At 40.8% G+C, this 27,712-nt stretch overlaps 1 protein-coding gene across 1 annotated transcript; it reads right to left on the bottom strand.

Annotated features, from left to right (window-relative positions):
* Positions 1-245: 245 nt before the first annotated feature.
* On the bottom strand, positions 246-27,146 carry triqk (triple QxxK/R motif containing). Its single transcript, XM_086280374.1, has 4 exons — positions 26,980-27,146; positions 21,459-21,533; positions 11,780-11,865; positions 246-2,052 (listed from the first exon to the last, which is right to left on the bottom strand). The coding sequence occupies exons 2-4, from the start codon at positions 21,517-21,519 to the stop codon at positions 1,945-1,947; spliced, it is 255 nt and encodes an 84-aa protein (XP_086136500.1). The 5' UTR covers positions 21,520-21,533; positions 26,980-27,146; the 3' UTR covers positions 246-1,944.
* Between the last annotated feature and the right edge of the window lie 566 nt (positions 27,147-27,712).

The following is a 27,712-nucleotide window of genomic DNA, read 5'->3' as shown; positions in this document are numbered from 1 at the left end:
TTATTTATCAAATAGTCTGTAACCGTAAATGTACAAATGCATACAATAAGATAACAAAGGATAGTGATCATTCATGCTATGGTAATATCTCTTGTATTTCCACATGATATCATTTGTTTTTTAAAGATTGTGGTTAATATATCACGGATATCGTCGATAAACATATATTACACCCTAAAATTACATACGAAAAACTCCAACAAAAGCAGAAAGATAATTCATGTCACAAAGAATCACACGATTGATTCATTTAAAAAAAGCACACTTTAAGATGTTTATTTAACAGATGTACTCGACAACAGAACAAACCACCGTACTGTTATGAAAAAAGATCTTTCCAAACACAGGTCTGAATACACGGGTTGGGCAGCGAGATCCTTTCTATTGTGCTGATGTCAAGGCTCTTGTAGTTGGTAATGGTGACCTTTCAGATAACAGGTGTCATGTATGAAGGTCTATTAGACCCGGCTATCTATTGTTACACATGTGGGAGGCTCATGGTGTTGGGGGAGGGAGCTCGGACGTATCAAGGCGAGATAAAAGCCTCCGAGTGAGGGCGCGGGTGCATGCTCATCATAATGGTTTCTTTGACATGTGGTCTTTTACTAGAGGTCAGAAGGTCATGGGAGAAAAGGGGAGAAAAGGCAAAAACTGAAAGCTCAAAATCTATCTCACATTTCAGGAATCATATCAGCAGCAGACATGACTCGTCCCTCCCCAGAGCGTTTCTGAAATACAAACATGCTGGAATAAACTTAAAGCACTGATATGTATTTGGTATTGGTCTTGTATGCACTATGCAAAACTTCATTTTCTATAAAAACCTTATAGATGACAGTATTGCCCTTTCTGCGCAAAAAAAATCTGAAAAATACAATTTTAAACCAAAAGAATTACATTAAATTTATATGAAGATAATAAAAAGCTACTGACTCTGTGCTTCTGCTAACAAATGATCTCTCAAACAGTGGAAGCACTTGAACTGAAATGATTGCAGCGTGCAGGCCTCAGGCACAGAGGGAAGCAGTAGAAAAAAGAAGCACTGACAGTCCTTCATATCCCTTTCTATACAGACATATCACATTTTACAGAATACAATGCACACAAGATGGAATGAAAATAGTGTTGTTGTTTTCTATAAGGAAAAAAGACGCAGGCTTGTGTCACGTCAGCCATCAATTATCTCCACAATTTACATTCAATCTGATGAACCCAATCATATTTGTGTGCTTACCCTGAGGATGTCTGCCTCCACAACGTAAGTCGGGCAACGTGTTATTCTGTATTCTGCACACATGTTCAATCAGGACAAGGGCTTTGTGGATTCTAATCTCACACTTTGTGATCTCCAGATATCCAGGAGGAGAGGTTTGTGCACTGGAATGTGAGGCGAGTGTTTGTCTCGATGTGACGAGAGCTTCGGCGGGAGATTTACATTTTTCTATTAGCGGTGAAAACAGTGGGACGTGACTCTGCTGAATAGGACTAACGAAGCTTAGTCTCCACTGTGGCTCGGATCAGTTGTGTAAAAGGATGCTAACTTTCTTTACAGAAGGTAGATGTCAAGCAGGAGGTCACCGTCGTTTAAATGCTTTACTCTAGTTGGCTTAAATTCACATTAAAAAAAAAAAAAGAAAGAAGGTTTTACATTGGAGAGTCATTAGATTGAAAAAATTCATTGCAGAAAGAAATATCAAAATATTTCTGTTTGATCAATTCCAAAACCTTTGTCTTAAAAAAAACCCTGAAACTTGACTGTGTGATATGCAGTAATGTGTCTTTTCATAGTGTGTTCACAGTCTGCACGTCACCAACGAAATGTGGGGAAAAAACCCGAACAAAAGCCCCAAAAAACTGCGAAACTAAACGGCAGTTTGCGTTAACCAATTCGCCCATGTGCATAAAACAGAGAAGCCAAGTATTTGGTCCACTGTCCACCTCCTATTAATCCACGTCCACGTCCAGGTTAATCTCGGTGCTCAGGTTAAGGTAGAAGAAGGCGTACACGCAGAGCACGAAGAACAGGATTGCCGCGATGACCAGGAACGCATCCTGAGGAGAAAGCAAAGGTTTAAAAATATATTCAAAATGTTCTTGTGAGCATTTTTTTATTTTTCTGCCCAAATCCCGAGTCTGTCTTTACACTCATGAATGTCTGCTTTGTTTGAATGTCATTGCAGTGTTTCATAATTGTTGTGCTTATTTATTTGTGTTACGTCTGTATTTGCCAAGTCTCTAATGCCTTTCTTTTCATCTGAATTCACCGCATGTGAATAAAGATCTGTTGTTTTCTTTGCTTGTTTTGAAAACCACAAATATTTAAACTCTCGCTCACAGTTCTACTGATGTGCATAAAAGGGCAAATCTAACTACAGCAATTACATTTTAGTTTCAGATATTAAACTGGGAGGGAAAAAAATTACTACAGAGGAGCAAACAAAGCTATTATCATCATCATCTGTGGATGTCATAATAATATATGAATTTGTATCTGTTTTCATATTTAAACCAGAAACGTAAACTGGAAGCAGTTGAAAATCCTCCACAGCTTCACATTGACAGTGTCAAACAGCTTCTTCTTTTATTTTTTAATTTGAATTTTGTGTTGTTATATACACGACGCGTACACGCTAGCCCTGCAGAAAATATGCTAACAAAATATTTCTATAAAAACATTTGAAATCGTAAAAGAACTGTACCAATAGAAATCACTTCTCATAATTAGGTAATACCACTAATGTGAAACACTACTTACTTTATAAAAAAAAAAAATAAAAATCCAATCCACTATGTATTTTTATTACAATGTACATTTTACTCCAGTATTTAAGCAATCGAGCTAGAAAAACTTAAGAATACATAATAACTCGAAAATAATAAATAACTATTTTATATATGATCACAACTTAAAACAAAATTTGGTTTAGGGGACTGATGATTAGGGCTGGACAATATGGAAAAAAAAACAAATTTTTTTAGGACAAACTCTGGCTGCCGTTCATCTGTAGTGAGCGCAGACTGTCAGGCCACCGTTTACCTCAACTAATCAAACTATTAGCTTGAAATCAGTTGTTGTCGTCGTTGACAGCTCGTCAGCTGTCCTGTGACGGGAGGGTCTCATGTCTAATCTGCTGACAGTAACTGTCACTGTCAATATCAGGACTAAATACGCATGTTTATTCACTTTTGCATGGGTTAAAGACCTGACTTCAATTCAGGAGAGGAGTTAGAAATGAGGAAGGAGAGAAAGGACTGATGGAGGAGGAGAAAGAGATAATGAGAAAGAGTTGAATGGTCATATACAGTTAAAAAATAAAAATAAAAAATAAAAAAGCTTATATGTGATTTTAAAGTACCATATAAAGTGTACTATGCTTGTGGCCAGTTTCTAGCCACATACATAAAACACGATTAGGCAGAACTGCGGTGTCCATCCATCTCAGCCACAGTATTCAAGATAACTGGGCAACACTGTGCCACTCACTCCTATGAATTTTCAATGGATTAACTGTAAGTTTATGAGACTGCATCAATTGATGAAAGACCCAATAACATACCAATGGGATATATACTCATAAGTACAACATTTTTTTCTGTTAAACAAACTCAAACTAAATTACTTATCGCCCTACTGGGGCGACCGTGGTTCAAGAGTTGGCAGTTCGTTTTGTAATCAGAAGGTTGCCGGTTCGAGCCCCGGCTCCGACAGTCTCGGTCGTTGTGTCCTTGGGCAAGACATTTCACCCGTTGCCTACTGGTGGTGGTCAGAGGGCCCGGTGGCGCCAGTGTCCGGCAGCCTCGCCTCTGTCAGTGCGCCCCAGGGCAGCTGTGGCTACAATGTAGCTTGCCATCACCTGTGTGTGAATGGGTGGATGACTGAATGCGTAAAGCTCTCTCTCTCTCTCTCTCTCTCTCTCTCTCACATGGAGGTGCAAAGAGTACCAGGCACAATATGTAATAATTAGGTGCTGGTAGGTAAAATTGAAGCAACATCTATGAAAAAAAAAAAAAAAAAAAAAAAACACATTGCAGCATCACATTTCAGAAGCCGGGTACCAAGTGGCTGCAGCATTTAAAAAAATAAAATAAAAATCTATTTGCAGTCAGGCTCCACTTTCACTTTTTTCGTCTCTCCATTTTTACTGAAAAGTTAAACTTTCTTCTACAAAATGGCCTATTTTTTTATTTTTTTAGATTTTCTATTGGTTAATTGTCAAACAAATTGAGGCTTTCCAAAGGAGTGGTATTCAACTTGAAAATGGGAATTAGGAGCGCTTGTTCATTATGTGGTGCTCACACGATTACAATCTTCATCAGCTGGAGTTTCATTAGGGGCACTCAGAGTATTGAACAATGCCAGTTATTCTTTATCAAGAGAACTCATTAGCAGCAAACTTTCTAATCAACACTGGAGAGCTTGGAGAGCTTTAAAAGAGCACAGAGTACAGTCTGATTGGAGGTTATTCAAAAAGAAATATTTGAGTGTGGAAATGAGTTTTAAATTGCAAACTGGGCCAAAACAACAAAAGGTGACGTGGCAAGTGTTACAAAAAAAATCTCAAATCTTTGCAAATGTTAATAAATTCAGTTTTCCATTTATAGATTTATAAAAAGACTTCAGGGAAAAACTAAATTTAACAAAATCCACCTGTTCATGAAAGAGGCTGATGCAAGGTTAAAGACGGGCATAAAGCACTAAAAAAGAAAATAAGATAAGCTTAGTCATCCTAAAAGACACTTTTAAAAAATTGAAACAACAAAACTATAGGACAATCTGATAAAACATCAGTTCAACGATTCCCTTATACTGCACATACACACATGGCAGACTACAAAAACAATCAGTCAATGAGCCAAACTGCAGAGAGAAAATGATAGAAAAATAAATAAATAATAAAAAAAGGGAGTGAGAATGAAATAGAAAACAAGTGAGAGATAAAGCTCGGCACAAATGAGGGGTGGTGGGGGGCTAATAATAATTCCTCTCTGACGAAGGCGATGGGGGTGACAATTAAAAGGCGTCACAGCATCCACAGCTATCTGTGTACATGTTGTAGTGCCTAGTCATCAGCAGCATTGGTCTTCATTAGCCTCAGCCCACATTTATCTGAATCCCAGCAGCCTCCAAACAGCTTAAAGTCCTAGCTTAATTGGAAAACTTTTAAATTTCATGCACTTTAGTTTCATATATTAACCGCCAGGCTTCCACCGCTTGATTTACTTTTCTATTTTGCTTAGGCCTCGGAGAAAAGAGAACTGTTATCAAATCACCGAGGCTTGATTGTTTTCTGCTTTTTCGTGTGTTCTGTGGCAGCTTTGAGAAAAAAAAAAAAAGAAAAGAAAAAGAAGCACAACAAAGAGAAGCGTTTGTAATTCTGTCGAGAATATCACAAAGAAAACATTGTGTTTCTGACATAGGTAAGCATTTTATTGAATTGCTGGAGACACACAAAAAACAATTACATCTCAGGTTTCTCCCCCTTCTTTGCATCAGGTCTCAGAGATAAAGAGAACAGCTGGTTACAGTGACTTGTCTATAAAAACAAGCTGGAGGGGTTTCAGTGAAAACACTCGAATTGGAGAAAGCACCTGCATTTGATTGAGATCATTGTTTTCGAGAAGAGTAGCCCACTGCGTTGACTCTTGCCTTGTCTCACAAATACATTTATGTGCTTCCACACACACACACACACACACACACACACACACACACACACACACACACACACACACACACACACACACACCCTCTCTGCCCACATTTTGATGGAGACCTCTGGATGGGGCCCAAACACATCATCATCTTCATCGTGTGGTTCTCTCAGCACTGGCGGCAGCTGCAGCACACTCGGCATGCTGGGAGCCAAGTCCCCATCACCCTGGCGACAAGCCATAGCTCAGCAGACATCCCCTCATCTGGTCCGACTTTTATTCTCCTCCTGGGTTTGTTTGTGCACGCACACGTGTGTGTACGTCTGTGTGTATGTTCCCATGTGCTAAGCAGGTTAGAGTCGGTGTGTCTGGGGCTGTATGTGGGTGGCAGCTTGTGAGAGCCACACAACCGTCGGTGCATTTGGAGCACAGTTAGTAAGCAGGTCTCATCCATACCAGCCACAGCAACAAACAATCAACCATTAAAGTGTTACGTTTTCTGACCGATTACATTGAAATTTCTAGTTAATTTTTGTAGATATATTAGTTTCCTTTGTTGAGCAATCGATTCTCCATCACCACCAGAATAGATTCTCCTGCCTTCAGACCACATTCACTCTGTTGCAAAGCTGCAAATCTATTGATAATTTTGCTGAATTTAATCACGTCATCTATTAGAGTAAAAACAAAACAAAACAAACAAAAAAAACCCCCAAAAATGCTTACCACAGCGTCCAAGGGTCCAGAGGGGTGGAAAGCTACAGAGTTAAGGTTAGTGAAGGATGCTGAGCCTAAAGCCAGTTTTAAAGGTCACAAAGGTAGCTCTCTCTTCCAGATTGCCATGGTAACTCATGGTGTTGCACACATAAGCTGCTCTGGATGTAGTTCAGAGCTGTGGTTTAAAAAAGGGCTGCAAGCGTCACACTTTCACCCATCCTTTTTCTGACAATGTGCTCTGAGTGTGATGCAGATGTTCAGCAGAGGGAATATGTTTTATTTATGTAAAATGGTGAGCCACAAGTTGCTAACATGACTGAACGAAGCCGTGCAGTGACGTTGCAGCAGACTACATCACATGCATTCAATTCAGCGATGCAGGAAAATAATGACGTTTTATACTTGGTGCTTATTTGCTTTAAAAAAAAAAAAAAAAAAAAAAAAAAAGGCAGATATGGTAACTATGAATAAATTTCACTTTAATTTGGCCAAAGAGTAAATTGATTACAACATCTCTGCTGTTACATCCCCATGCTGAAATGGAAACAAGTTTAAAGTTTAAAAGCTCGAATGTGCCACTGTCATGTTAGAAATAAACAGCAGCACCATTAAATAGAACAAAAGGCCACAAAGCTCCCAACACAACCTTGAGCTTTTCTCTAACAGCACTGATTCGGGCATTTCACCAATTACTGCTTCAGTTACTCGAATCTGCCCCGTTAAAACAAAAGTTGGAGCTTCTTGACGTGAGTTATAGTTGTACAAACATAAGAAATGCCAAATACTGTATAGAAAAATAGGATGTAATTTCAAAAACACTAAAACAACTCAAGATATGAAGCTGTATCCATGGTTCAAATCCTCACCTGCGTCCTGACCCACCTGCTCCTGTCACAAAGAGGCAAAAATGTCCAAAAAACTAATACTTGTGGATCTATAGGATCTCGCTCGCCACACAGCACACATTCACAAATGACAGATGGAAGATACCCATCATTATCTGTCGTCTCCATCCTCTGCCAATTCCATAAGAAACCCCACCCCACCCACTCTACCACAACTTCCTAGGCTCAGCGGCTAAATAAGACTGAGGGAAAACAGTGCAGAACTGAACAGAAGGCTAGTGTGCCAATTAGACAAGGCAGCAGGCTCGTTTCCTCTGCTGCAAGATAATGTGCTGGAGCTACTTTGAAGGCGCTGCTTCTTCTCTAGGCAACCTGAGGAGAGGCTGCAGACTGCACTTCCTGCCAGTTTCTCCCTCTCTGCTGTCATTACCACATACCATTCACTCTTTGGAAGAGGCAAAGACTTGTGTTCTGGCAACAAGTTGTTACTTCCGTAAACACACTGTGACTCAACCTGTGTATAAGGACCTGCATGGATACAGCAGGTGGCTGGTTTTTGGGTTGTTTTTCCTTTCTTTCTTTCTTTCTTTTTTTTTTTTTAAAGCAACCCAGACAACTCAGCACTATGGTGGGAACAGAAGTTCTCCTTCTCTCACTTTCTCCACCACAGTGTCTCCATCCTTTCTCTCTGCCAACTCATCCAGACTGCCCCGTTACCAGGACAGCCCCGAGACAGCCTGCCCTGGCAGCTGTCAGATTCTCTGTGCCCGCATGTCTGTTGGCCCTTCTGAGGTGCCAGCTGCATCTGAGAGCAGCATCTCAACCAGGAATATGGAGAAGAGAAGAGAAGAGAAGAGAAGAGAAGAGAAGAGAAGAGAAGAGAAGAGAAGAGAAGAGAAGAGAAGAGAAGAGAAGAGAAGAGAAGCAGACAACATGCCCCAACATCCAAACCAGCCCTAAAAATTCCAGCCAAATCTTTGCTGTCAACCAAAGGTTCAGAGAGAGAGAGAGAGAGAGAGTGAGGGAGGCTTTCTACTGTCATCAGAGAGCTGTGTAAAAATCACTTCTTCAACTTCATATCACGCTAAAAGGACTTGATGGGAAAGCAAGCGTGACCAAATATCCATTACATTTGGGCTGAATTTCAATCGAACTCGGGGCCAAGAGGTCTAAGACAGTTTAATATCCTCGTCCCAGAGGTATTTTTAATCCAACCTCTGAAAATTCCACTCATCTTGGGCATGAAAAACATGAATTATTCATGACCAATATCAATATTTCAAGATATGGACTAATCTAATTGGATTAAAGACGTGTTTAATGAGGCCCTGCATGTCTAAGAGATGCATATTTTAAAACCTGACCATTTCACCCAGTGTTTAATCCTCATTGTGATTTGTTCATCTCTGCCCACTTCGTAGCAACTGAGGCTTAATCAGGAAGTGAAACATTTTGGCTTTTAATGTCCTGTAAGCAGAACTTGTCAGTGTAACAAAGGACAATAAGTGTTCAAGGACTAATACTGAATGTTACTGTAATGACGTCTTTCAATTGAGTTTCACTAAAAAAATAAAGTTATAAAAGTTCCTCTCATGGAATCTGTGATTTCAATCGTCTTCTTCTCTTGGCTGCTCCCTTTAGGAGGCGCCACAGCAGATCATCTGCCTCCATCTCGCCCTGATGCTAGCATCCTCTTCTGTCACACCAACCCTCTGCAGGGCCACTCATATCCCAAAATGTTCTTTTTGGTCTTCCTCTTTTCTTCTTGTTCCATCTTCAGCATCCTTTGGCCAATAGATCCATGTTCCCTCCTCTCTACACGTCTCAGCCTTGCCCGTCATTGGCTCCAAATCTCTTGACCTCCTTTTACTTTAGCATTACCTGCTCTATCCATTTCATCTTCTTTCATCTGCATACTGTATTTTCCTCTTTTCACCCACCTTCCTGTTGCCCCTCCTTTGCCATTGAAAGGATAAGACCACCTTTGTGTTTTATATCTCCTCTTTTTGTTAAAGAAAAGCACTATTTTACACACAATCTATGAAGGACACTAGCATACCTTCTTTAGCAAAGCAGCAGGGATCTTAAAAGAATAGAACAGCACATAATTATGTGAAGATCTACTATGGATTATTATATTCCCTGAAGACCTAGAGTAACTTCTTTCAATAAGACAGTGTGAAGAGTCTGGAATAAATAATATAAATATAAAAACTTAATACAAAAAGGAGCATGGGACGGGCGCTCCGTCTCTGGGCTGGGGCCCGGGCCGGGCCTCGGGGGCTTGGGTCCTGGTTGGTGTGTTGCCGGGGTTGTGGGCGGGTGGGTGCATGGGGGCCCGGCCCTGGAGCAGGGTGCCGCCGGTGCGTTGAGCCGCCTGGGGGGCTCTTCAACTGGTGGGGGGGATGGTCACATCTTGCAGGAGCTTTCTTCTCTTCAGGAACTCTCTGCAGGAGGGGGAGATACAGGAGAGGTGGAGGAAGATCTCAGCCTGGGCGTTTACCGTCTTATGTAGTCTGGAAGATGTGTGGATGGTGGGGTGGGTGCAGTTTTCTCTGTGGTGGGGTTGGGTGGACTGTCCAGGGCTCTGTGGAGCCGGAGGGCGCTACTGCACTGGGCCCCGGTCTGATGGGCCTGGGCCCCCCTTCCCTGGCGGGTCGCGAAGGATGGGAGTGCCTACTGGGGTCAGCGGGGGAGCTGGCCCCAGGGAGGGGTTACCTGCCCCTCCCTTCCTTCCCTCCCCATCTCCAGCTGCCTCCCTCTTCCCGCTCCTCCACAACCACCCACACATGCAGGGCCTTGGAGTGGGGGTATGTCACCAGGGTGCAGAGGAGGCTACCCCCCCCGTCCCCTTCTGGCTGCCTCTGCCTCAATTTTATCCCACAACTTAGACATTCACATTATTCACACTCTCATTACACATACATATAGGATCTTGGGGGTGGGCACAATCACGGAGTCCAAATTACCATCAGGGTGTATACCTCACCCCTGACGTCGTTGCCCACCTCTCAATTTTAAATACACTTAGTCATTGAGGGCTAGCAGGAGGGACTATGCGCTTACCTGGTGCTCCTTGGCAGGTAGCTCCATGCCCTCCTGGGTTTTAATTGCACCTTAGAACACATATGCATCAACACTACAATGAGCGGGTGGAGGGAGGTTTGGAGTCTTCTCCCACCCCCATTCTCTGCGGCCTGCTGGAGCGGGAGGGCTAGTAGGAGGAGTTGGCCGTCCGACTGCGGTCTGGGGTGTGGGGCCTCCCTGCTGCTGCGGAGTCGGGGCGGTCTGCCTCTCCCCACCGCAGGGAAAAGGGTAACACCACCTGGGTCTGGGTGCAATTCCCCCCTCCAGGGGCAAGGGTACCTAGACCCGGTTTGTAGAGTACGCTTGGGGAGTGTGATTGTGTGTACAGCGTCTCTTTATGTCTGTCTCCACGTTGGTTGAGTGTGGAGTGAGTGCATATGAGAGCATGAGGGTGGGAATGGATGTTTGTGTCTGTGTGTGCCTGTATGTCTGTGTCTATATGTCAGGTTGGGTATCAGACGCCACCTCTCTGGGGACACCTCAGGCCCTCCAAGGTTTGGAGGCCTATCTCCACCCACCACCACTTCCCCTGCCGGTGGCGGACTCCCTCAGGTGTCGGTGTGTTGGTGGTTCTTTGTGTCTGGGGGTGGGCGTCCGGGTACACACCGGCTCACTCCTTGGCGGCCGCTTGTCGGGGCCTGGGGCCTGGGGCTCGCTCGGGCCCCTTTGGAGGTGGGGTGCCCCCGGCCTCTCGGCCTGGGGCTCGGTCATTCAGGCACAGCTGGGGGCCGGCGGAGCTCACGGGCGCGTCACTGCAACTCCCCCTGACTTCTGCTCCGCGGCTGCTGGGCGAGCCCTCATCTGGGACTCTCCTCAGCTCTTACTGGAACAGTGGCGCGGCTGCCCCTCTGTTGGTCTTCCATGGTCTCTTGTGTTCTGGGGGCCTCTGGATGTCTGGAGTTTTGATCTCCTCCATACCCGCTTCACACCCTGGAGGACGGGGCTGTGGCCCCCCCACACTCCCTAGCAGATCATTACATGGAGAAACCTTTGGAATGCAAGCATGCTGATCCACACAGGTATGCACACATGGGTATTCACAGACGCGGACTAAAGCTTTCTTGGCTGCTGCCTCAAAGCACACTGTGCGCTGTCTATCTTGCGTGCTGCACAATATCGTTTATTATTTAGTAAATATTGATATCTATGACTAGCTAGTTTATTGTGATGGTGCTTTGTTTTCTCTATTATTATGTTGCTCTTTGTTGTTTGCTGTCTCCTCTGTTTTTTTTGTTTGTTTGTTTTTTTTTCTCCATACAGGTGACCCAGGAGTTCTTTTTTTTTTTTCTCTCTCTTCCCCCCCCCTTCTCACCGTCTCTTCTCCCCTTTGGTTTTCTTTCTTTCTCTCCCCCTCTTTCTCTCATTCATTCCCCCTGTCCTATTTATTAAAAAAAAAAAAAAAAAAATGACAAAGGATGAACTGAAGCTCAGTATATAGATAAAGGCTTCAGTAGTCCTAAACAGAAACCAAGTCTCACCCTGAATCCAGAGGAATTCTTCTTCGCTTCAGCTTTCAGCCGTGTTGCTTTCAAAACCGACTTTGTCTTTTTGTAGTCTTGCTTACCTAAAACACATGAAATAGATAAAAAGAAATTAAATGAAGTACACAAATAAATGACCAAGATTGACTGATATTGAGTGACAGGTTTCATTTACTGTTGCCAAACAACCAAAGAGACCAGAAAGTTTTTGTGTAGAAGTGTAGCACTCTGGGAACAAATGGTTTTTATATAATTCATAAATGCTGGTTGTACTCTGGTCTTTATTCTACAGAATAGGGAGGTTGCTGAATGGAAATATAACAGTTAAATGTGAGTTTCTCTCTATATATTCATGTGCTCAAAAATGGGTGGTGAGAAAGTGAGAAATAAATTGTGCACTACTGAAATTTCTCAAATAAACATATACACGCCTCACGCAGTCTACAAAACACACGGTTCACCTGTGCTTACTTGACTTCCCGTAGGCTAAATTCTCAAGGGTGAGTCCTGTGGGCAAACTGGCCACCCGGCAAAAAGTGTGTGTGTGTGTGAGACAGCTGGTTGTCTTGGTCTAATTAGAAACAACACACAGCAGGAAAAGGAACTTTGCTAACAATAGGGTGGAAAGGCAACAGCTTGCTGAACAGTGTGTGTGTGTGTGTGTGTGTGTGTGTTCAAGTTGTGCAATTTCCTATTTTTTTTTTAAACTATTCTTTCTTCAAACTTATGGTTAAATCTAGATTTGATTAAAGGTAAGATGAGTGTGGTGCTTGAAGTTAACTATGAAGTTTTCATGATTTAAACTTGATTGTACTTCATTAGAAAAACAGGGATGTTACATAGTACAGACTGAGACCTGGTGGTTTTTCCTCTTCCAATTAATCCTTGTTTACAATGGCGAATAGGAAGAGAGACTGGAAGATGTATTTTGGAGAGGGTTTGAGAGGGAAAAGCTGAAATAAGCTAGTGGGAAAACAGGTGTAGGTGTGTGCGTGTGTAGAGCTGATTTCCACTCAATAAGGTGTCACTCTTACGGCCCAGTCACAGAGGAAATGACCATTAGCCTTATGTTAAGCATTTCACCTGCTTTTCAATAATCTTGCTCCCCCTGCATCTTTTTTCCAAGATCTGATATTCACTTCCCATCTCTCCGCGCTCTCTTTTATCCCCCCCCCCCCCATTCCTCCTGGTCCTGAACCCTTCGTTCACCTCCCACTGACTCTGTGGAGGGCTAATAGAAATGGGGAGCGTGTTGCCAGGAGCAAACAGCGAGCTAGTGGGAATTCATTACGGGGGGCACTGAATGTCTCCTCCACTTGTCAGAAAGTGGAGAGGGGAAAATTTGATTGGAGGGCACCTCAGGTTGCTCACTATTCACATAACCGTTGCAAAGATTTTCACACTGTAAATGGCGTGATGTGAGCAAGGACGGGGTTTAAATTTCAATGCTAGATGTATATATTGGTTGAAGACATAACCATCTGGTAACAATTAGTACTTAACTGAGGCCAAATCAGAATACTTACACCAAGCAAGGTAATGTGTAGAGTAGTGTATATGCTAGAGAATTACCTCAGTGTGTGTATATGGTATTCTAATGCTGCTGTGTTACACTGGTGTACCTCCTGTAGCTACACAGCAGCTTTCTCTTGTGGTTTATTTGCGTGGGTTTGGAGCCTGCACAATCTACACGCGCGTGCCTGATGATATTGCACTAGGCTTATGAGTACTCCTATTTGTCATCACCGTTTCCACTGAGACATTTTCTGTCACCAATTATCTACCTGCATTGAGCTACAAGCAATCCTCCCATCCCTCCCTGCCTCAGCCTGCCACCCTGAAAAGCCATCACTGTTCTCCTGTACAGCAACAACAATGACACGTCTCAGAGGAACATTAACCCCTGTAAAACGGCCTAGGGCACCTGCTGGGATGGCTTCCCTGATCGTGCCTTTCACTGAAGTCATCGCCGAAGAGACAGAGAGGAAAAGTGAAAGTGGCCTTCTCCCCCCACCGCTTAAAGCAAAGTTCAGATTCTTCTTGCTTGTTTGTCATCAGGTTACCTATAAATGGAGTCTGATGAAGACGGCTGTGAAATTAGTTTTTATCTTGAGCCATTATTCTGTTTAGCATAATGAGAGAGGTAGGGGGTATTAGCTAAAATTAGTCACATGTGATTGTGCACTCAAGGGAAAGAGAGGGGAGGTATGTGATTTGTGTCATACAAATTGGCCATTAAAATGAAGATAGAAGAGTGGTGAGTGATGATAAGAAACTTTACCATTTATTTTAAGTTTCTAATGCATACAATGGAATCCAACAGCCTGAGCCTCCTAAATGCTTCTATTTTAGAAAACAAATACAGATCCAATTCGAACAACCTGTATTACAGCTGGCAAAATAAGCTTAACAATTTTGGTGAAATTTTTAGTTGTGATAAAAAAAAATTAATTTCATGAATATCTTATTCAGTAATCGCCGTTTGCATTAATGACAGCGCTCAAGCTGGACTCCATAAGTCTGCATAAAGATGAGACATGTTATCAAAAATGGAGACAATGCCCCAAATAGTTTACTGCGATATTCAGCACTCCTTGGTCTTCGAGCATCATCGCAAGGATGTAGCTCAAAGGATGTTACGTGCCTCTGAACAGTGGGTTGCTACTTGTTTTGGTGCAGGTGTTTAGTTCAAGCTATCTGCCATTACACTGTGTTGACACGCTGCACTGACATTCTCTAGGCTGATTATCGTCTCACACCTTTCTGTTACTGCTGTGAATCTTAAAGTCTAAGTCATCGTTAAATTCTTCAGTTGTCCACACAAACATTTTGATGTCTTAAGCCATGCCAAGTGTTTGCTCTCATTTCCTCCTTTCTGTGAAGCGGTTTGGAGACACTACCCATCCTCTGATGAGATCGTCTTCCTGCTACAGACTGAAATAACATGTTCTTTATTTAGAAAATGCAGCTGTTTCTAACAAAGCTCGATGCCCTGAACCTCATGATCATATGGTTTTTCTTTCAGTCTCCCTGGTAATGTTCGGAATAGGGCTGACTGAGTTTTCGCAAAGCATTTGAGAGCCATTTGAAACCTTTACTCCAGTCATGATGTGATGCTAATAATACCCCTCTTTGCTTAGAATAGCAATTTGATTGCTGACACTTTCTCTTTTGCAAGGAGATCATTTTTCCCCACTATCACAATGAAGGTAGTAACCAAATCGAAACTGCACAGCCACATTTGTAACAGGTGTGCAACGGCAGGATGTTCATTTACGTCAAGCCTCTAGTGAGTAGATTCAATTCATCCCTTTTTATATGCAACAAACCCTTAGACAACCATGTCTACTTTTAGATTTCTGGTTGCAAGTTCAAGAGTGAATTGTTCACAACTGGTGAGACCACCTTAAGCCTTTCATATAATTAACTAAGTACAGCTCTGTTAAACTTCCCCTTTCCTCCTTCTTTGTTATTTAAAAATGGAATAGAATGAGAAACATGGGGATCATTTTGTGAATAAATTATTTCCTACTTTTGAGGAACTGAGAAATGAAAGCCTATCATGAACTAGTATAGTTCGGCTTCTTTTATTCGAGTCATGCATCCTCCTATATATAAAAACAAAAAACAAAAACTAATTATATACTATTCTCAGTCACATCTTGGTAAATTTATTCCAGTGTCAGAAAGTATTAAAAATCAAGTAACTATACCATTGCAACGAGCTCCATTATGAACCCAGTATACCCCACAGTTCATCTAATGCCATGTCTTCATATAAACCATGAGCGAGAAGCACATTAGCAAAGCGGCAGCAGCTCCAAACTTCTGCCTGTGTCAGACAGAACACAGCAAAAAAGCCAACGCAAAGGAAAAAAATAGACTTAAAGTATAAGAACATGGTTCAGAGCACACATATGGACTTACAGTACCACTGTACTCATTTAGTAGACAGGCATGAGGATGACTACTGAAAAACTTGCAGCAATATTCAGTTTAATTGCAAGCACGACTAGGTACACCTGTTCACCTGCTTGTTAACACGAATTACTCATCAGTCAGTAGCATGGCAACAAGTTTAGACATGTAGACATGGTCAAAACAACCTGCTGAAGTTCAAACTGAGCATCAGAATGGGGAAGAAAGCTGATGTAAGTGACTTTGGCATGGTCATTAGTGCCAGATGGGCGGGTCAGAGTGTTTCAGAAACTGCTGATCTACTGGGGTTTTCCTAGTCAACCATCCCTAAGGATTACAAAGAATGGTCCAAAAAAAGAGAAAATATGCACTAAGCAGCAGCTCTCTGGGTAAAATTGCCCTGTAGATGCCAGAGGTGAGAGGAGAATGGAAAGAGTGCTTTAAGCTGATAGGAGGGCAATATTAATTTAAATTACCACTCACTAAAACAATGATTTGCAGAAGAGAATCTCTGACCGGACAACATGCCAAACCTTGAAGCAGATGGGCTATAGCAGCAGACTGCAATAGTCACTCTTGTCAGCTGAGAACAGGAAACTGAGCACAGTGGTACAGTGGTTAATGTTGCTGCTTCACAATAAGAAGGTCCTGGGTTTGAATGCACTGGCTGGGTGTTTTTCTGAGGATTTTGCATGTTCTCCCTGTGTTGTGTGGGTGTTCAGGTCTCAGCATATCCCAGCTTCATCTCACAGTCCAACTTTCAATCCTGAAACTGGCCACTGGTGTGAATGTGAGCATGAATTTAATGGATGTAGCTATATGACCCAAAACAAGGGCAGCTCTGAAGTAACCACCAATTCATTATTAAACTGATAGATGATATAACACCAGGTTGCTTTAAAGCCAATATATGTAAAACCATTTACTGCCTACAGCACACAGCTATCGCTAAGCCAAAATGACCACAAACAGGGACATGTGTATGTTCAGAGGAAAAATAAATAAACTAAAATGCCTGAAGATTTCTGTGGGTGACTGTTTGTGTTTATGGGGACTAACCGTCCCACATACTGCATCCAACACAGGCAGAGTAATTTGGACAGACAGCCCTGTCTAGTGGTTTCTGAGTGCCCTGGGACAATTCGGGAAACACACCGACAGCGTGTTTGACAGTTTTCATGCTTTGCTTCCACGTCTATCTGGCATTGCAGCCATATAGTCAGTGACCACATGGTGCGGATCGCTGACATCTGCCAGGATGAGTGGTAGAACCTGAGAACTGATGCCAGACTCTTGGGGTATACTGAGCCCTTTTTCGCTTACTGGAAGAGAAAGGAAGCGAAATAATAAATAATAAAGGGAGATTATCCATGATATAACGCCGAGAGATAACTGGTACACCTTGTCGATCTACTGCGCTGTCTTATCTACAGATAGGAGTGAAGTATTTCACCTGTAAGAAGCAGTATATCATGGGTGTTATCTTTTATTTGCATGTAAAATGGTAACTTGTAAAGCTATTGGCTTCCAGCTTGACATTTTGTATTTAAAATTGTGGGTGTCTTTATCTATGTGGACAATTTTCCCTAGTTTTCAACAAGCATTAAGGATCATTGTGACTGAACACTTGTACTTACATGTAAGAATGCTACAGCTTTATCTATCCTAAGGGCATTCAATTACAACAGGTTTAATAATGTTATTAAAAAAAAGAGAGTGTCAACAGTAGCTATTTGATGGCCATCTGCCATGACAAAAGCACTCCAGCAGAGATGATGGTACAGCTCAACAACCAGCCTGGACTACCGCCGATGTGCCATGAATAAGCTACCTATTACGATTTCAAATTACCATGTGTGGCCCATTCCAGCTCTGAGGAGAACAAGCCCCATGCTCCATTTGAAGACTTCATTTTTCTCCATCTTTTCCCCCCACGCTCTGTTTTTCACCTTTGCTGTTAAACAGTGGTTCAGTGAAATTGCCTGATGGCCGTCCTTTTCAAACAGAAGGAAAATGGTAGAAATTGAGGGGTTGGAGGAAGGCGGCGGGAGAGATGGGACCAAAGTGTGTTACACATTTCTGAAGTGATAAGATGTGCTCAGAAAGAAAACACTAAATGGGGGAAAGGAAAAGAAAAAATGGACTCATGGGAGAGGATGTGATGGCGGGAGATGAGCTTGTTATGTTTGTCTGTCTCTCATTTGTTGAACCTATCAGGTTTTGCATAATAGCAGACAGTTAAGGGATATCTTCAGGCTAAATAATTCTATTCTTCTGTCCCAGTATGAAAACATATACAACAGCAATCCCTCTCCTTTATAAGCTGGTGGTGTAAAAAGCTTTCACATGCCTGAGGAAAATAAAATAAAATAAAAAACACAATTGGACTTACAGTGCCATCTTTTTTTCTTTAACAATAATAACAAAAAGAAAGAAGGATAAACGTGACATAACTTTAGAAATGGAAATATGAACCGACCAAACATTTTGCTTTAAAACTCATGAGAGCACCACGAGTCCTGTTAACACAAAATTAACACCAGAAAATACAAAACCTGGAAAAAATGTGAGGATGTGAATCACCACAGGCAAAAGAAATAACATGTACTTAAAGCTGGAATGAAGGTGTTTAGAACAATGCCATTACTGTCACAGTAACGTCACCGTAGTTTACAGCTTTTTAAATAAATATATAGCATCTCCATGTACTCTGACTTCCTCCCACAGTCCAAAGACATGCAGTTAGTGGGGATAGGTCCACTGGAAACTCGAAATTGCCCATAAGTGTGAATGCGGGTATGAATGTGAGTGCGAATGGTTGTCTATGTCTATGCGTTAGCCTTGCTGACAGTCTGACGATCTGTCCAGGGTGTAACCTGTGTCTCGCCTTAAGACAGCTGGCATGGGATCCAGCATCCTCCCAGCTTAGAACAGGAAAGTGAGGGTATTATTCACACAGGCTCACAAACATTGGACAACAACAAAAACTGTAAAAACATTGCCTGGTCTGATGAGTCTGCTGCCACTTTGGTAGGATCAAAATTTGGTATAAACAACATAAAAGAGATTTATCCTGGCTTCTAGTAATGGTCCAGGCCATAGGTGTCAAACTCTGGCCAGCCTAAATACATTTGGCCCGCGAAGCCATACCGCGACTTTGTTCCAAATTTGAATTTTGGCCCACTGTGTATTTGAGTTTGACACCACTGGTCTAGGCTGAGGGTGGTGGTTTAATGGTGTGGGAATACTTCTGGCTCATTCTGGTTACTTTAGCACCAATTTGGCAGAATTTAAACACCACAGCCTGCCTACTGTTGGTTACCACATTTATCCCTTTGTGACCACAGTGCCCCCATCTTCTGGTGGCTACATCCAGCAGTATAACACTCAATGTGACAAAGCTCAGAACATAACAAAATGGTACTCAAACAGCCTCCATAGTCACCAGATCTCAAGCCAACAGAGCATCTTTGAGTTTGGGGGGGAAACCCAGAATACCATCTTGGATGTGCAGCTCTACAGCAACTGTGTAACAGATCCGCAGTAATTGTGTAATACAATTATGCCAAAATCTGAAGACAAAAGGGGGTCCAACCTGGTAGTATCAATGTGTATCTATTGAAGTAATCATATTTAACTACTAACTAAGCAAAAGAACGCAAGAAAAGGACATGCACATTTGTGTAGCCAGATGTTGTTGCCACATCTCTTGGACTGGGATTCAAGTCACCAAGTTAAATATTCTTTCCTTGAATGTACTGTAGCATCAGATTTTTAGATTCCCATAGTCATGGAGATCCAAATAAATCTCAGACATCATGTTAGTTTAGTAACTGCACTGTGCCATCACTCTACTACCTTGTAAAAGGACAAATCATCAGTCATTAGTTGTCAATTAATCAAGGCCAAAACCAGATCTTTCATGAAAAGTTCATTTGCATGACTTTTGTGTCTTATAAGACTACTGTGTCACATTTCATGTTAACAAAATGGGAGTCCCGGGATTTAAAGTAAAACCTTTAAGCCTGCAAAGCCAACAGAGCTTCCCTTTGTATCCAAGTCTGTCAGCTGCCCACAATTATCCAGCTTTGCCACTGGCGACCTTTTGGCTTTGCTCTACACGAGAAAAACAAAAACGAAAAGATATGATAGGTGCACTGATCTTTAAGAAACCACAGCTGGCACGCTAAAGTTGGCTGAGCCTTTGATTGATTCCAATCATATTGCCTTAGTTGGCCCTTTGTGAAGAAAGGGGAATGAAGGGGGAAGTAAATACTACATGATTAGAAAGCCAATAAACCTGACAAAACAGCTTCTGACAAGATGGTCTTTAAGCAACGTATTCACTGTCACCTGAGACGCTGCTTTTTCATGACCAAGTGGAATTATTTGCACAGTTTGCATAATGGCTGTGAATTTGGTTGAATTTTCTTTTTACTCTAGTGCAAACCAGAAACACTTCCAACGCTATGCAAAGAGATGATGCATAATCCTACACTGACAAATGTGAGAACGGCCACCAAATACTTCCCAGTAACATATAATTATAATTATTATTATTATTATTATTATTATTATTATTATTATTATTATATGTGATTTCTTAAATGTGGAATGTCAGCTTGATTTTTTATAATGCGGCATTAATTACGTGTGCATTCCTACACTGGCACAATCAACCAATCAGTGAGGATTATGTGTCAAATGGAATTCGACCACAAGTAGATAAATACAAACTACCAAAAAAGCATCACAAAATAATTACCAGTAGCCTTGTTTTAATTATTAGTTAATTTATTGGTAGAATTTTGCTGAAACTATCAGCCATATGTTATATACGCTGCTATAGAGAATTTATGACAATGGAGAAAAACAGTTTGTTGGATGAGTTTTCACCATAGACAGTATGAAGATAGATACAGCGATCATAACATCACCCATCGGTTAATGAAGTCTTATTATGAAGTTTTTTAGCTGCTATAGTCTTGGCATTTTAAAAACAAATGTGATGACCAAGGGGTGGATTGGGCTACAAAGCACTCTTGTCAATCACAACTGCATAAAATCACCTGTAAAATGTTTATGAGATCAGTTCTGAGAGCAGTTTTCCAATAGATTTCTATTGGATTAGAAGTCTTTTTGGCCCCCATTAGAAGTAGCGCATGTATAAAGCACTGTTGCATTTGCTTCTCTTTTTAAACCTAGATGCTAGATCTATGTTTTGCACTGTGTATGATTTCCACACAGTTCAAACATGTCAGGTCAACTAGCAATAACTAAAAGGTTTTCAGAACAGGTCCACAAAATTCAAAAACCACTCAAGTTCCTCTTCTTGTACAACTATGGATAGTTTTCAGTGATCAGTGGAATGCATTTCTCAAAGGGGCTAGATTTTAATTTTCAGGAAGCAGAAAAAGTTGCAGGTTGTGTTGATGCCAGTGGGTTCATGCCTAAAACTTATGGGCTTTAAGCTGTTTAAGATTGGTTCCTCTAAAATTTCTTTGTTATTATACAAGTCTGCTTTGACTATCTCACTAGGGGACCATTTCACAGCACGCAATCAGATGAATGTTGAAAAAACAAAAAATGACTGCCTGAGAACACTACCTTAAAATAAGAGATGAGACGAACTTCGAACATAAAGCTTTTTATGGACCAGTTTTTATTTTTTATTTTTTCCAAATACACCTTGTGCGTTATTTCATTTAATTACATTTGATTGATTTGCTGTTGCCGAGCAGCAGTACAGATGACTCACCAATCTGCTTTCTGTATTGATCAACCGGTAATTTGGTTGCACTGGCATCTTTCTTCCCCATCCTCCGTCCTCAACCTGACAGAAAATGAGAATAAAAAACATTGAGACAATTTCACAGTTAAGTCTCCACATTACTCACGATTGTTTGCAACTATACTGCAGCTCCACTCCTTCTGTAGCTCGGGATAATTTATGAAATCTGCAGGAAGGATTCAAGTTAATACACAATCACATATAGCGCACAAAGTAGTCAATTTTGATCAGGCAGATGGTTTATCTTTCACATACATCTGCTACACGTAATTAAATTAATTCTCACCACCTACCATGTGTGTTACGCTCTCGGCATGTGCACTTCCTACCCATCTCATTTAGCCTAGCACCATTTTCCTTCACACCATGAGTTCTCTTTGATTACATTGACAGCTCAGAGGTAAGATATAAAGACAGAGAGCTATGAATAATATAAATAATATCTTTAGGATGTAATTGTACAAGTGAGTGACTACACTTGGGGTATAGAATAAATATGAACATAAAAGCACTGCACAGCAGGAGTAACAAAGACGTGGTCAAAGGAAGAAGACTTATGAATAAGAAAACAAACGTGCTGCAGGGTTTGATTTGATATGGTTCTCTCTTCTATTTGGCTTGTGTTTCAATAAATGAACCTTCTTCAAGTTTAAATATAATAGAACAAGGGGCACTGGTAACAATAACATGCCAGATAATGATTAGACAATTGGCTGTTGTAGTCAGTAAATTGCACTTGCAGATTACACAGTAAAAGACATCCCTATAAACATATCAAGTCATAATAAGCAAGTCATTTTCCGTTTCACCTGTTTAAAGAGGCGTCCATACAGGAAGTGGCGTGGTGAACAAAAGGCTAAATATCACTCCCATCACTAGAGAATTCCTGAACTATCGTGCGACTCTTTTGGTTCTGTACATCACCTCAATGGACTAAAATAAAGCAAACAAGATGTGAGTGAAGAATAGCTGCCAATCAAGAAGTTTAATGAAGAAAAATCCTCATTAACCATTTAGGTATAATCAGCAATTTTAACAGTCCTTTTATTTCGCAGTGAAATGAAAAAAATCTAATCAATAAGCAGTTTCATGGTCAGGTGTGTTATGTTATTTCATGACAAATGAAAGTGTTGAATTGGCATTCTGTAGCTGTAGGTCTCAATATGACGTCCAAAAATATTGATCAGAAAACCAGATGTGTCAGCGGAACTAGAAACTTTAGGACAAGGCAAATCAACACAACAACAAAGCAACACTAAAGGGCCAGACATGATGATGTGATGATATGAGATTCCTTTCTTTGGTGGAAAAAGAACCACTTCACAACATCTAACCAAGTCAAGAGCACTCTCATAGAGGTAAGTGTATCATTGTCAGCATCTGCAATCAAGGGACTCATTCATGAATGTAAATGAACTCAAGACCACTGGTGCAACTCAGGAGGAAGAAAGTTCAGATAAACGTGAAAACAGAAAGAAAAATGGCTGTGGATGAGGAAACGTTGGCAGAAGTGATGATATCTGAGATCCACAGGCCAGACATGCAAAGGAAAACACTCAAAGTCGATCATATGAGATTTCTTGCCTTTCGCAATGCTCCAAACCTGGTGGGATAGCATTTTACAGTCCAGCTGGAGAATGTTTCTTTTGTGATGCGTTTGAAGTCAGAGCTTTAAACGGCAGAGTAAGTTACCTGACTTGAATTTTGTCGGCTTAGTCTGTGAAGCAGATTAAGGTACTTAATAAAGACAAAACTAAAAGGCAGAAAGACCCACAAAGAAGCAGAAACTAATGGTGGCTAGGGTAAAGGCTTGCCTCGCAAAGCTTCTCAAGACAGGTGACCCTCATGGGTACCACACAAAGGATTCTCTTTATAATTATGTTTGCTTGTCCCATAATGTTTAGGCCTGAAAAAAACTGAGTCTTGATTTTGATTAATTAATTTTAAACCCAATTTAGTTGATTATAGAAGCTAGTTTAAGTATATCGAGTATTTTAACCATAACCATTCACTGGTTATGGTATTTGGAGATGGCGAGGTTGTTTTTCTGTGTACCTATAATAAAAACAATACTTGAAAGATTTTATGATGTTTAACACAAATAACTAATAAATAAATAAATAAATAAATAAATAAATAATCAAATGAATACAAATGTGTGTCAATTACTAAAAGTACACCACTGGCATATAACTTTAAATGGTATACATTCAAGTGACAAGAACTACACTACAATCAAATTTAATTAATTTAATTGGCTATATAAAGTTGGAATATTACAGATGCCATTAGATGTGTTACTGGGGTTTTATCCTATATAAAAATACCATTATAATGTCTTTGATCTACTATAACTGTTGATTTTTTAAAAATGCCTTATGGCCAAAAGATAATCTAAATAAGAGAAATGAATATGAAGCATCTAAGCCCACGTAATGCTTTTCTTTACAAAACTTAGGACTGCCTGTTTGTTGCATCAATCCAAAACGCTTGTTTCTCCTGCTCTAAATTCCAGACAGACTCTCTCACAACACACTGCATCAATCAATATTGTAGCCCTTTGTTTAAAATAGTGGGAAAAGTAAGAGTGAATCTAGGGACGCGTACGTGTGGTTGCTGATGATACAGAAATGTCCGTCCTGTTCTCTGGGCAAAAGATTTGAGGTGAAAAGATTTACAATTACCCACATTAGACACATAATACCAGCTACTAAATCCTGCTACTCTAACAATAAATTATTATAATTTAAAAAAAAAAAAAAAAAAAAAAAAAAAAAAGAGAGAGAGAGAAAGAAAGAAAGAAAATGTTCAAGTGTGGTAAAAAGAAACATTTGTATGCAGGTGTGCACATAAGAGGAAGAGTTAGGTGAATAGGAAAAAGTATCTATGTGTATCCAAGAGGAACAAGAGTGGTGGAGAATCTAGAGCTGCAGCTGGGGAATAGAGGAGAGAGACTGAATTAGCATGTTCAAGGAGCGTGGCTGGCTGCCTGTGCTGACTGATACCTTCTCAGGGGAGACTGCAGCTGCCTTGGGTAACCAGAATTTTACCTTACATTAAAAACACTGTTTTCAGCTACATTTCAAACACTCTTAGTTTCAGCATAGAACAAGGATGTATGCACAGCTATTGTTCTCCAGCAGCTGGAAACCAGAGTCAGCAAATAAAAGCAAGTCAGAGAAAGACAAAAGGAGGAGAGGAACCTGTCCAAATGAAAATAAAATGTTAACAGTTGGAGGCTCTCAGAGCTGCTGCTATGCAGTATTATTCATTAGCATCACAATAATATACCTAAATTGGAGTCACTAACGTTTGAACAGATACATTTGAGTATATTTTGCATCTGCATCAGTGGAACATAGCAAAGCAGCATGCTGCTGCTAGTGACAGGTGCATTGTTGGAATTGATACTATAATACATCCCTGTCCATTTTTTCACCGTATAGTCATAGATGACAAGGCGAATAATACATTCCTGTCATTAACAGTGTTAACTGTAATCTCACTTTACTAGAAACCTGAAGTAAATCTGGATTTTAAAAAATTGCTTTATTTTTTAAAACTAAAGCATTTTACAACAGCCATTTCCCTGAAAGACACAGTCTTCAACCCCAGTAGAGTAAAAACTACAAGTCAAGGTTTTACTTGCCGTGCACAGGTTAGACGAGTGTCATTCAAGAAAATGCTTACAAATGAGTACATATGAACTGAACCAAAAGAAACAAACGGTTGTATTAAGTATCTGTACAAAAGATTTGTCTTTATCTTGCTCACATTGCCCTCATAATGTTTAAATAAGTATACCAGCCTGTCTGTAAATTTAGCATTTAAGACGATTCACAACCATCAGCTTTAGCAGGTGAAGGAATTTGTGAAAGAGCCAGAAAATCATTAATGTCAATGTGCTGTAGGATTCATTGAGTAATTATATGGTGATGTCAATCTGGAGAAATTGTTTCCAAGTGCAAACGTACAGCAAATGTGAAGAAAAAGGATTTCTTTAGGGTTTACAGATAAAGGTCTGAAAAAGGAAATATCCAGCTCTCTGGTGACAGGAGAATGGCTAGACTCCAGTGAGCTGATAGGAAGGCAACGTAATTCAAATAGCTACTTATTGCAAGCAATAGATGCAGAAGAGCGTCTCCAGAAGGGCAACAGCAGCAGAAGACAGATGATCTGATATCCTCGTGTTGGTGTTGTTCCCACATCATCATAATAAATGTTGTTCCAGGTTCAACATTGCAACAACGCCAACACGAGGATATCAGATCGTCCGCAGAGGACCACACCAGGTGCCCCTAGGTGTCAACTAAGAAAGTGAGGCTACAATTTGCTCAGGCTTTGATAGTGGTGGTGAAATGATGTGGAGGATATTTTCTTAGCACACTTTGGGTGCCTTAATACCAACTGAGCCTCAATTAAACACCACAAACTTTCCTAAGTTGTTGCTGCTGTCCGTTCCTTTATGACTACAGTGCACCAGTCTTCTGATGGCTGCTTCCAGCAGAATAACACACCATGTCACAAAGCTCACATCATCACAAACTGGTTCCTTAAATATGATAATGACTTCACTGTGCTCCAATTATCTCAATTCCAAAAAGTGCCTTTGCAATGTGGTGGAACAGGAAGATGACAAAACCTCTGAGGAATGTTTTCAGCAACTTGTTGAATCTATGCTTCAGATGATTTAGGCAACTCTGAAGGCAAAAGAAAAACCTCATACTAGCAAGGCATACCTGAGTATAGCATTGCATATTAAGCTCTAGTTGCTCCAGGTGACCCAGATTAGTCTGAAAAATTATGTATTCTCGGTAAACTTCAAAATAACATCTTTTCTTTGTACCATTCATGCTGGTGCCACAGTCTGACTCCCAAGCACATGAACGAAGCAAAGTCAGAAGAACAACTTCCCAATCTGGAAAATGTGACAATTATAAATGCACGTGAATGCACAAGTAGTGTTAGCAAAGGGTCATGCTAAATAGGGCCCCAGTGCCTCACAAAAACAAATAAATAAATGTTGATAAAATTCAGCACTTCAAAGTTAAATATTTTCACAGATCAGCAGCTATTTTCTAAGCTGTATGTGTTTGGAAAGAAATCGTTGAAAGTCTTTACCACCAGTATCCATTCAGACAAAGCAAAACCATGATTATTTAGTCTGAATGTTTTTATGTTTGCTGGAACTGATAGGTCAGCTTTGTTTCGTCAGTTTATTCTCCCCTCACTGACATCAACAACGTAAACAAAAGTAAGGTCAAATGTAAAAAGGCAGATTTATGATATGCTTGCGCAACAATGCTTGATGCTTGTCCTTCGATTTCTCAACAACGTCAAAATCACCAGTAAGTCTTGACTATTAACAGAACACCCATTTAATGTTTCTGAAAGCCCTTTAATGTGTGTGCAAAGACTCCAAAACACCGCAGTAAGTAGAGACGTGCAAGAAGCAATGTTGATTCATTGCACTGACGGCGATACTTACACTGTGAACGCGTCGACGAGAAGAAGTTTACGATATGCACGGCTGCTTTACGTGAACCCGCAGGACGACCGATTTCACCAATTTTATTTATTGGACTTTGATCTAAATTTCTCCGAAATGCCAACACATCACTTCTTCCGCGGACAGTTCCTGTTTTGCTCGGCAACGTCGATGGCAGGCAGCCTTTTCATCCAATGAAACAAGAGTATCTTTCGTTTTGACCAATAGCGGGGCGCCGGGTGGGACGCTAAGACAAAAACACTGGAGCAGCATGTGACGGGTTGATAGTCGGACACTCCCAAGCGGATCCTTTTCTCCTCAAAACTTTTTAACCAGGGTCACCAAAATGGTATTTATTTCTTCAGTGTTTCAGAAAAAAAAACAGTTTTAGATGTTGCTGCTATGCACAAAACACAAAAATAGCCCATCAGGCATATGACTTTATAACAGTGCTACATCATTACATCATACTAAACTGTCAATAATATCAGGTAGCAAAAACTAGCAAGAACTATTTGCTAATTAAAACATGAGTAATAATGTACAAATATAACGATTTTTTTAATGTTTTACATTAAATGAAGAAGGAGCAGAAGGAGCAGTTCTTTCCCCAGTTCTGTCCCAGAACTGGGGAGCTTTTGCCTGTTAGACAAGTGTGTAAGCCACTACACTATGGAGCCACTGAGTGTAAAATACTCAGATTATTACATACAAGAAATGCGGACAACTTCAC

This window comes from Aulonocara sp. 'chitande type north' Nkhata Bay, linkage group LG22, assembly GCF_057382095.1.
Source record: "Aulonocara sp. 'chitande type north' Nkhata Bay isolate Kocher_YH1m ecotype deep benthic linkage group LG22, A_spYH_male_GT1.1, whole genome shotgun sequence".
NCBI classification, from domain to species: Eukaryota; Metazoa; Chordata; class Actinopteri; order Cichliformes; family Cichlidae; genus Aulonocara; species Aulonocara sp. 'chitande type north' Nkhata Bay.
Note: the sequence above shows the minus strand (reverse complement) of the source record. Positions and strands in the feature narration are given on the sequence as shown.